This window comes from Jaculus jaculus, chromosome 6 (assembly GCF_020740685.1).
Source record: "Jaculus jaculus isolate mJacJac1 chromosome 6, mJacJac1.mat.Y.cur, whole genome shotgun sequence".
In the NCBI taxonomy this organism is placed as follows: domain Eukaryota; kingdom Metazoa; phylum Chordata; class Mammalia; order Rodentia; family Dipodidae; genus Jaculus; species Jaculus jaculus.
This window is the reverse complement of record NC_059107.1, coordinates 13,316,527-13,328,256: the sequence shown is the minus strand read 5'-3', so window position 1 is coordinate 13,328,256 and position 11,730 is coordinate 13,316,527. Positions and strand designations below refer to the sequence as shown.

General features: G+C 41.4%; 1 protein-coding gene across 2 annotated transcripts in view; it reads right to left on the bottom strand.

Moving 5' to 3' along the window:
• Positions 1–237: 237 nt before the first annotated feature.
• Positions 238–11,730, bottom strand: part of Sgcd (sarcoglycan delta) — a 538,890-nt gene continuing 527,397 nt past the window's right edge. For both annotated transcript variants that reach the window (XM_045151666.1, XM_004657469.2), the window contains exons 7-8: positions 2,654–2,777; positions 238–669 (exon numbers count right to left, since the gene is read on the bottom strand). In XM_045151666.1, coding sequence (XP_045007601.1) covers positions 496–669; positions 2,654–2,777 — 298 coding nt within the window. In that variant the 3' untranslated portion in view covers positions 238–495. The remainder of the gene's footprint in view (positions 670–2,653; positions 2,778–11,730) is intronic.

Sequence of the window (11,730 nt, the reverse complement as noted above, 5' to 3'; positions counted from 1 at the left end):
AGTTTTCGGTGCAAGTATCTTAGCACTTGGGTATGGACTGGAGATTCCCGCCATCATCGCCTCTAACGAGACTCCAGAAGGAGATACGCTGTCACTGGGACACTCTGAGGGATGTCCTGCAAGTGCTGGGTACGCTGTGGGATGCTCAGCTGTCTGGGGAATACGTAGATGCTGTGATGTAGGTGGTGGAGATGGGATGGAAAATGGCGGTGGCTGAGGTCACAGGGTCACCCATGGTTCCTTTTGTACTGAAACCTCATTTTATACAGAGGATATATATATTTATTTATATTTATTTATATATATTTATATCCACTCTCACACACAAGCACACACACACAATGCTCTCTCTCTCTCTCACTCTCTCTCTCTCTCTCACACACACAAGGTCTTTGATAGGCTTTCTGTGTTCTAGTAAAAATAGCTGGCAGCCAAGTGATTCAAGCCAAAAATGGCCTTTGTGCTGCCAACAATGTCCACTGGGGGTGCAGTCTTTCATAGGCAGACACTTGTGTTTATCTGACAAGTGGAACCAGTCCCTGCCTGGGACAGGAATAATCTCCCATTGGCGCAGACACAGATCTCGAAGACCTTCTGCCTCGTTCCTGTGGGTGTGTAGGATCCGTGAGGCAGCCTAGGTAGTCTGATTTTCGCAGCATCTAACTTTATCTGAAGAGAACAAACGGGAAGGAGAGAGTTAGTCAGAGGCTGCCGCCTGAGCTCTTGACATTCAGAAACAGATAAACGTTCTGTTCCATCGAAACTTCACACATGCCTACTGTGTGCTGAGAGATGCTGTCAGTGTGGCTGTGGAGGTGAGCTAGACAGATCTGGTGTGCAACATGACACGAACTATCTTCTAGTAAGATAATCCAGCTTTGGTCCACATTAGCATTTTGCAGCCGTGTGATGTATAGGGTATGAATCATGCTTTGGAAGGACATATATGGAAATGGTACACAAAACGTACTTTTATTGCCGTGAGACATCCCACATCTGTGTGCAAGATGAATTTCCAAGAAGACAGCAGAGAATGCAGCATTTTCCAAGTTTTCCAAGACTAGTGAACTTTGGTTTCTCTTTCTCTTTCTAGCTTGTGATAGGGATACTCACTAGAATATACTTCGAAAAAGTACCTGACTATAAAATGTGAGCCATGGTGGAAAGTGTCATTAGATTTATGGTCACAACTGGCTCCTTCGGAGTTCAAGTCTGAATGGCTGTGAACGGCTTAGGGGCAACAGCTGCTGTTTTTATGTGTGTGGCTCGTAGTTGTTTAAAGAAGCAGTTGTACTAACAGAAGGCACCATCAGACACACTCTTTTAAAACAGAATAGCAAATGTCAAGCCAGTCCAAAGGGGGCTTTCAAAACTATGGAGTAGGTGTGATGAAGCAAGGAGAGCCGGTGCCCTCTTAGTGGAAGCGCAAGATGGAAGAGCGTTTTGCCTTAAGAAATCATTTCCTCACTATTTTTATTCTTAAAATGTTCACCTGTAGGGGCTGGAGAGATGGCTTAGCGGTTAAGTGTTTGCCTGTGAAACCTAAGGAACCCAGTTCGAGGCTCGATTCCCCAAGACCCACATAAGCCAGATACACAAGGGGGGGGTGCATGTGTCTGGAGTTCGTTTGTAGTGGCTGGAGGCCCTGGTGCGCCCACTCTTCCCCTCTCTTTCTCTCCCTCTCGGTCTCTGCCTCTTCCTCTCTATGTCTGTCACTCTCAAATAAATAAATAAAAATAATAATAATAAAAAGTTCACCTGTAAACACTTAAAAATGCTTTCAAAGTCTGTAGTCAAATCATACTTCTTTCGTCCGAAAGGACTTTTAGATTTTCCAGCAAAAAACAAGCAGATTGGGCTGGAGAGATGGCTTAGCGGTTAAGCGCTTGCCTGTGAAGCCTAAGGACCCTGGTTCGAGGCTCGGTTCCCCTGGTCCCACTAAGCCAGATGCACAAGGGGGCGCACGCGTCTGGACTTCGTTTGCAGAGGCTGGAAGCCCTGGCGTGCCCATTCTCTCTCTCTCCCTCTATCTGTCTTTCTGTGTCTGTCGCTCTCAAACAAATAAATAAATAAAATTAAAAAAACCAAAAAACAAAAAACAAGCAGATTTGTGCCCCCCGCCCCCCGCAATGGTGTTGTGGTGGGAGAGTTCCTGGAAGTGCTTCGTTCTTTGCTTGCCTGCTTGTGTTAGGTTTCAGCTTGCTTTTGTTGGCAATAATAGCTGTGGGATTCTCAATGCATACGCAAACATATACCATACAATAACTACAAGTAAATGAGGCCCATCTCTAGCCAGATGAGTGTGATATAGAGCTTAGTTATGCTGGCTACCTAAATCTGGTTGTAAGGCAACGCAAAAGGGGTTTGGGACTAGCGTTGGTTTTTAGTCTTAGCACTGCACTGGTAATGCATGCCCTCATCCCAGAACGTCCCAAGTAATGGCCTGTAATCCTCGTGGATTCTGGGGTTGGCTTCTAATCATGCGATTCGAGTTCTTGTTCCAGAAAACAAAACTGTCATATGGACGATCTGGGCTGATATGGTGTAGGGTCAGGTTCAGTGTCCGAAAGGCTCTGGGGCGGGGGGCGGGGGGAGTGTTGGCTGGCCTCTTGTGAGGGCCTTTTGACTTCTGTGCTCCCCACCTCTTTCTTACCTCCCCATCTTTGGACTCCAGTCTCAGCTCGGTTCTGCAGGTGGCTTCCATATTGCCGGCCTCCGCATTGATTTCCACTCCTTTGGGGGCTTCCATCACCAGAGCGCGGGTGGGGGACTCCAACCTGTAATTCACACAAGTTGGGGGCTAAAGACCCTGTTCTCTTTGTGGTAAATTTGCGAGGACGTTGGTGCTCAGGACATCACGGTATTTGAATATGAGATTTTTCTTCCAGATCTTGCTCTACACACCTGGTCAAGCGTACAACAGAAAACCTAGGGGTTCCAGGCTGCATCATCACAGGTCACCAGGGTCATAGAGAAGCTTGTTACAGGATTGTGGCAGCATGTTATCTTATAGCCAACTGGTTATCACTTTCATTTTCTTTATTGGCATAACTAACCAAGTTCTTAACCCATATCCAACCCCATTTCTTTTGCATATGTAAGTGTGGGTGCATATCTGTGCAGCTGTGTGTACAAGTATGTATGCACACGTGTGGTGGCCAGCAATGGACGTTGGGTGTCTCCCTCAACCACTGTCCACTGTGTCTGCGTGTGTGTAGTGGGTACGTGATATATGATGCATGCATATGTGTGTGCATGTGGGGGCCAGAGGAGAACTTTGGGTGTACTTTTCTGTAGCTCAACCATGTATTTTCTTGAGACAAGGTTTCGATATTCACCTGAACCAACAGCCTTTTGTCAGTCAGCCCTAGTGATTCTCTGGTCTCTGCCCCTGATGCCAGACTGGGATTTTAGACATGTGTGATCCCACCCAACTTTTCATGTGGGTTCTGAGAAGTCAAAGTCAGCTAACAGTGATGGAAAAACAGGATCATACTCCTTGGAAAACTTCTTCTTCTTTTTTTTTTTTTTTTTTGCCTAACTCACTTAAATGAGAAGAATATTAACAGAAGCTCAACCATTCCCTGAATGCTTTAGAGTATTGTCACAGAGGCAACAGGAGGACAGCTTCCCTTGTGATGCGAAGGAAGCATCTCAGCTGAAGACTAGGACGGCAGCTTCCCTTGTGATGCGAAGGAAGCATCTCAGCTGAAGACGAGGACGGCAGCAAGGGCTCTCATTTAGAACAGTTTGTCAGGTTCATGCCTCTGAAGCTCAGAGCCCCTGAACACGTCAACGAGACCACCCAAGAGCTCCTGTCGTTGTCACCACTCTGCCCTGGGGCACGGCAGACCTTCTCGTGCCCAAGTGGCCACAGGAGCCACCTAGCCAGTGAGGTGCCACCACTGAGCCAGCCCCAGCCATGTCACAGACGCAGAGGGGCTCCTACCTCCTGTTTCTGTTTTAGGTGGTTTCCCTTCGGCAGCCTTCTCTCCGAACTCCTACCCACTGCAGCAGTTCGGTCGATCCTAAAGAGAAGCAACAGGCTTCTCATCCTGCTACATAGAAGCACATCACGTCTTCTGACTTCATCCATCCTTACTGACCGGGTTCCTCTGTGTCTTGACCCAGTCCCCTTGCCTTATCTTCTCCTTCTCACAAGACCTTCACCAAGAGTGCCTCAGTACGGCTCTACCTAAGATACTGTTTATTTTACTTGCATGTTTTTTTTTTTTCCCTTCAAGATGGGGAAATAATTTCAGTACAGTAAGAAAAGAGTTGTTACCAGGGCAACAGGAAGTGATGTCTGCCTAGCCTAGACTTTCCATCCAAGTGGAGCTTGCCCTATGTTCCTGACATTGACTTAAAATTGGAAGGGAGATTGGGAACATTTCCTCTTTATTTCTTTATTTTCTATAGAGTCTGGCTGACAGAGGAAGTTTATCTTAAGTTTTCATTTTTTATTTTCTTTCTTTATTGAGAAAGAGAGAGAGAGAAAGAGAGAGAGAGAGAGAGAGAGAGAGAGAAAATGTGTGTACCAGGGTATCTAGCCACTGCAAATGAATTCCAGATGCATGCACCACCATGTGTACCTGACTTATGTGGGTTGTGGAGAATTGAATCTGTGTCCTCAGGCTTCATAGCCAAGAGCTTTATTTAACTGCTAAACCATCTCTTCAGCCCTATCTTGAGTTTTCTAATGACTTTGTTTGTATAATATTGATTCCTTTTCTCCTTATGTCATGCATTAGCATTCTTAATACTATATCCTGCTGTCTTCTACTCTCTCTGCTATGCCTTCCTTCATTCTTTTTTAAAAAGATTTTTAAAAATTTTTATTTATTGATTATAGACACAGAGAAAGAGTGAGTGCGTGTGAGAGAATTGGTACTCCAGGGCCTCTAGCCACTGCAAACAAACTCCAGATGCATGTGCTACCATGTGCATCTGGCTTACAGGGGACCTGGAGTATCGAACTGGGGTCCTTAGGCTTCTAGGCATGCGCCTTAACGGCTAAGCCATCTCTCCAGCCCCCTTCCTTCATCCTTTCTTTCTCCCCACCCCTGAATTTTACCAGTTAACTCAGCTTTTAACTCACAATATCTCCTTCCTTGGTAGACAAGGTCATCACTAACCTGTCAAACTGCCTCAACCATTTTGGTCTCAAATTTTCCTTTTTTTCCCCCAGTTTTCTTTCCATATGTAATTCCTGAATATGTCATCGTTCTTATCAAAATTCTCTCAAGCTTCTTAGGAACTATTTGAACCCTGAGCTTATGAAGCCATTTAGAGTTTGGCTTGATTTATTTTGTCCATATCATTTCTTGCTCATTCATCAGGAGTGTTTACTGGTGACAGTGTCATGAGGCTTCATATGTGCAATCTTAGCCTTCACAAAACCCTGTCAACTCAGTGTCCCTAAAGTCCTGGTTGTTACAATCACGAAGCTATGTGTAAGCAGCTTGCTCAAGGCTATACTTCCAGCTAAATGGCAGAACTCAGATTTTGACCCAATTCAGTGAAGCCAAAGCCAGTATGTTGCTTATCAGGCCTTAACATTACCAGAAAAACTACATTAATAAAGGTCAACATCTTTACCCTGTAATTAATTGTCACCTCTTTCTTCATGGAATCAGTGCTTGTATTTCCAAAACTAATGCCACGTAAGTGTGAGTAAGAGTGCCCACTGGACGTGTCCAAGCAATGTCCACTACATAGTACATGCTGTTTCTTATATTTAAAAAGTCTATGTCAAATTCCAAGTATAATTACTATGCCCATCTACTACTGTGCCTAGCATTCAAAGTAAAGAGTCACTGAAAAGATACAGAGAGGAGGAGAAAGAGCTTGATACAGGGAATGTGTGTTGATCTTGGAGAATTGTCATTTCAAACAGGCATTGAAACTAACTGCTACCCTCATGGCCTAGACGAGGATTGCCAAGAAGGCCCTGGGGCTTCACAAGAGCACTCAGAAATGCATGCTTCCCTCCTCTAATCCCAGTCTTGGAAATACAAGAGTGCTTAGGGAGAGAGCCACTCTGAGACTGCCCTACAGTGACAGGCTGGGAATTACCGTCTCCTGGGCACAGAGACAAGAAGGAACCTGGTGCTGCTTCGTAGCTCTTATTAATGTCCTTTGACACTCAGGCAGACTTATCACAGTTTGATTCTATGCTAATTTCTCCAGTGAGGATAAACATCTTGCAAGAGCCCTTAGGAACTAGAGAGGCACCACTTCTGAAGTAATGTCCACCAATTCTGGACCATAGATTAACAACCACTTCTGAAGTAATGTCCACCAATTCTTGACTCTAGATTAACAACCACTTCTGAAGTAATGTCCACCAATTCTGGACCATAGATTAACAACCACTTCTGAAGTAATGTCCACCAATTCTGGACCATAGATTAACAACCACTTCTGAAGTAATGTCCACCAATTCTGGACTGTAGATTAACAACCACTTCTGAAGTAATGTCCACCAATTCTGGACCGTAGATTAACAACCACTTCTGAAGTAATGTCCACCAATTCTGGACTATAGATTAACAACCACATCTAAAGTAATGTACACCAATTCTGGAGCATAACAACCACTTCTGAAGTAATGTCCACCAGTTCTGGACCATAGATTAACAACCACTTTTGAAGTAATGTCCACCAATTCTGGACCATAGATTAACCGCCACATCTGAAGTAATATCCACCAATTCTGGATCATAGATTAACAACTACTTCTTAAGTAATGTCCATCAATTATGGACCATAGATTAACAGTCACAATTTGCTGGCTTAGGCGGCACAGAAGGAAGCTGAGTTTCTGGAAATGAATGCTGCTCCCATTCGGATGAGGTACACTGGGCCCCAGTGTCTGAATTAGCAGGTCTGGGGCAGCACTAACATATTTGCTTTTGTAACACATCCCTAGGTAATGCAGAAGTTGCTGGTTCAGGGGTGCATGTTGAGAGGCATTGCTCTAGCACAGGGTAGTAAACTTGGGTGCCCACAGGGACTTAGTAGGTGATGCTGAGGAGTGACCCACAAGGAAGTTTAAGGTGAAACAACAGCCCCAGCACAATAGTAATAACAGGGGTGCTGACTGGAACATGAGGAAGTAATGGACACATCACTATGGAGACAGATGCTCTTCAAATCTGCCCATTTGCTTTCCCAGGCTTCTTTCTGAGTGGCTTCTTTTATTTTTTTGTTGTTTTTAAATTATTTTTAATTAATTAATTTATTTAAGAGAGATAAAGAGAAAAATCGAGAGAGAATGAGAGAGAGAGAGAGAGAGAGAGAGAATGGGCACACTAGGGCTCTAGCCACTGTAAATGAACTCCAGCTGCACACGCCATCCTGTGCATCTGGATCAAGTGGGTACTGGGGAATCAAACCTGGGTTTTCAGGCAAGAACCTTGACCACTAATCCATCTCTCCAGCTGTTGTTTTGGTTTTTGAGGTAGGGTCTCACTCTAGCCCAGGATAACCTGGAACTCATTCTGTACTCTCAGGCTGGTCTTGAACTCAGTGATTCTTCTACCTCTGCTTCCCTATTGCTGGGATTAAAGGTGTGTGCCAACATGCCCAGCTTTTCTGAATGGATTTTTTTTTTTTAAAGTCAATCTTATTTCAGATCATTACATTCCACATATACAAAACATTTATAAAAATGTGAGGAAAGCACAAATATTGGTATTATTGGCAAGTCTTTATACTTACATCTTCCTGATCCCATGCATGTTTTTTCCTCTTAGTAATAAGTACTGTTGAGAATTTTGTATTTGTTTTCTGTATTTCTTTATAATATACCTATGTATTTCCCCTCTTAATATGTTGTTTCCTATTACAACCTTTTAACTTTGTGCACAGAATAACTCCCTTTAACTATTTTTGTAGCAATAACTCTATTTCCCTTTGATATCATGCTCCTGAGACTCATAAACTTTCATGCACACAATTTTACTTTATTCAGTTTCCTTGGTGTTATATCTCATGATTGATTTCTATATTGCCCCATTAGATATCTGGCTGGGTCCAGGTTGCTGTTTCTTTAAGTGTTTCATCTATTTACAGTTTTGTGCACGGCTCCTCTTGCACACATGCAGAACTCTTTTACAGAAAGAGCAGAGGTTACTTGCTATTCCTAGGATAGGCATAGCTGTGGCACTATGATGTTATTCCAAGTAGCTTTCCTAAATGATTGCTACAATTGACTTTCCTTCGAGCCATGTATAGAATTCTATTGTTCTGCCTCTTTGCTAATATTTGGTAGTGTTAAGTACAATGAATGTGAAATAGGATAGCATTGTCTTTTAAAATTGCATTTCCCTAATTAGCAATGGTCTGAAGCATCATCTCATTTGTAAGCCATTTAAAATTTTCTTCAGTAAATATTTTGGTCTATTTTAATTATTTTACTTTTAATCTTTTTGGTGTAATTTGTAAAACACATATACTTCAAACATTTAATAGTTCTGAAGTTAATTATTTCTTCTTTGCCTTCTATATTTAACATCTTTGGATGAACTTGGGTCAGTAGGCTTTGCAAGTAAGTACTTTTATCCACTCAGAAATCACCTGAGAACATGCATAATCTTTTAAAATACATTTCCAAAGTCATCTGTTAATTGTTTTCTAGTTGTACCTGTGATCTTAAGTGCGTTCTTTTTTTTAAAACATACTTGCATTTGTCAGGTTCTCTGACTTTTCTGCAACCCAGTTATTTACTAAAAATTAGAAGTATCCCTTCATTGTGTATTTAAACTCTTTGAGAAATCTTCTGAACACAGAAAATCCTCTTGTTTCTTTTTAAAAATAATTATTACACCATACAGGCATTATGCTTTTTCTCAGTTTTATTTTTACAAACTATCTTTTTTATTGGTACTTTTCTATTTCATATAACGGTTTAAATTTGTTGGTAAAGTTTTTCATTATAAATATCTCTATTCTTTTTTAAAATTTTATTTGTAAGGTGAGAGAGAAAGAGAGAGCGTGAGAATGAGAGAAAATGGCCATGCCAGGGCCTCTGGCCACTGCAAATAAACTCCAGACACATGCACCACTTTTTATGTCGGGTTTTACATGGGTACTGAGAAATTGAACTTAGGTAGTTAGGATTTGCAGGCAAGCGCTTTAACCACTGAGAACTCTCCAACCCTCCGTTCTTTTTTTAAAAAACTTTTTTTGTTTATTTTTATTTATTTATTTATTAGAAAGTGACAGAGAGAGAAAGAGGGAGAGAGAGAGAGAGAGAGAGAGAGAGAGAGAGAGAGAATGGGTGCGCCAGGGCCTCCAGCCACTGCAAACGAACTCCAGACGCGTGCGCCCCCTTGTGCATCTGGCTAACATGGGTCTTGGGGAATCGAGCCTCAAACCGAGGTCCTTAGGCTTCATAGGCAAGCGCTTAACCACTAAGCTATCTCTCCAGCCCCCCTCCATTCTTTTATAATAGCACTGTATTTGTCCTTATAGCCTATCTTGGTTCTAAAAATGTCCATGTCTTTCTGTACCCTTGTACCCTACACCACAGGTTTGTTTGACTTTTCAAAGAGTTAATTTATATATACATATATATATATATATATATATATATATATATATATAATTTATTTATTTGAGAGTGAGATAGAGAAACAGAGAGACAGAAAGAGAGAGAGAATGGATGCACCAGGACCTCTAGCCACTGCAAACGAACTCCCAACATATACATCACTATGTGCATCTGGCTTACATATGTTATAGGGATTCAAACCTGTGTCCTTAGGCTTCACAGGCAAGCACCATAAACGCTAGGCCATCTCTCCAGCCCAGTCCTATCTATTTTATTTTTACATCTAGTTTATGATTTTCTCTTGTCTTTTTATTCCAGATATTAGAATCATTTATTAGTTGTTCTAGGTTCTAAAATGTGCTGCTCTGTTAATTTTTACCTCTCTTAAATATATACATTTGAATGCATTTTTAATAGCATCTCAAAGGAGTATTTGTAAGATAGCTGCAAATATTTGTTAATTATAATATGAGTGCTCCTGGACCTGTGAATTTTATAGAAAGGTATTCATGAGTTTCTAAAAATACAAGACTCCCTAGAATGGATATTTAGCTATTTTTTAAATTTTATTTTCTTCACTGAGTTTGAAGTTTAGAACATTGCTTTTAAAGCGACAATCTTAGGATAGAGAATGTGTTGTGTATGAAATCAGTTGTTTAAAAGTCAAACTAGGGCTGGGGAGATTTCTCAGTGGTTAAAGGCACTTGCTTGCTAAGCCTTCAGTCTGGATTCAGTTCCCATGGTATACATGGGTATTAACCCATGTAAAGTCAAATTCACAAAGTAGAGCATGCATGCATCTGGAGTTCATTTACAGGTACAAGAGAACCTAGTACATCCATATTCACTCTCTCTCTCTCCTTGCAAATAAGTAAGCAACAGTATATTTAAAAAAGTCAAACTAGATTTTTTTGTTTACAATCATGTGGATTTCATTGGATGTCCCATGGCGATATAAAGAGTGTGAGTTCCTTAGATACTAGTGTCGTGTTCTATGTCTTAACTCAAGCTACTTGATGGTTCTATTCAGCCTTTTGGAACCATATCTCTTATCTGATTTGTTAATTGACAAAAAGATGAATGTCGTTACCTATCAACTTTGAAGTCCTGTAGTTTTCTCATCTCATCAGTATGTATTAGATATCTTCATTTGATTTTATAACATCTTTACTGCATTAAAATCTATTTGTGTATTAGTAGAGTGATTCTTCTCTGCCTTCCCTGGTATTTTCTTTTTTTTTCTTAATTTTTTTTTGTTTATTTATTTGAGAGTGACAGACACAGAGAGAGAAAGAGGCAGATAGAGAGAGACAAAGAGAATGGGTGTGCCAGGGCCTCCAGCCACTGCAAATAAACTTCAGATGCGTGCGCCCCTTGTGCATCTGGCTAACGTGGGTCCTAGGGAATCGAGCCTCAAACTGGGGTCCTTAGGCTTCACAGGCAAGGCTTAACCACTAAGCCATCTCTCCACCACTTTCCTGGTATTTTATTTTGACACAAGATTTCCATACTTGTAAATAATAGCCACATAGGCACAGTTATATTTTAGATGTGTATCTTGTGTAACTGGGTGATTTTGAATTCCGAATGACTTTTAATTGAAGTAAAATTTATATACAAAGAAAAGCACAGATCTTAATTATGTACTTGATGCGGCCCCATGGAATTACTTTTCCACCAAATATCACCATCCTGCATCTTTGCACTTCGATTTGCTAGCCTCCAGAGGCGAGCGTTCTCCTCATTTCCATCACCAAAGATAAGTTATTATCTTTAAAATTTATGACTTTTGAAACTTTTATAGTTCTTTCCAGGGATTGTGTTCGTCAGTTGTTCATTCTGTTTTTGCTTAGTAATGGTCAATTACATGAATAGACTATGATTTGTTTACCCTATCTATGGTTAATAGACAGCTGGGTGCTTCCAGCCTGGGGCTGTTTTGTACAAAGCACTACAAATATTCTTATGCAAGTATTTTTTGAGGAAAAAGTTTTCCTTTCCCTTGAATAAGCAACTCTGAGCAGAATTATTGGACCTAAGACATGTGTCTCTTTACTAAGTCTGCTAAAAGAGCACCTAAGATGCTCCCTAAAGACCCTTGTCTCCGGGGCTCATGCGTGTATGCAATTCCTTAGTCTGAACAAATAGAACGTGTCCAGAGTGATAGTGTGCCA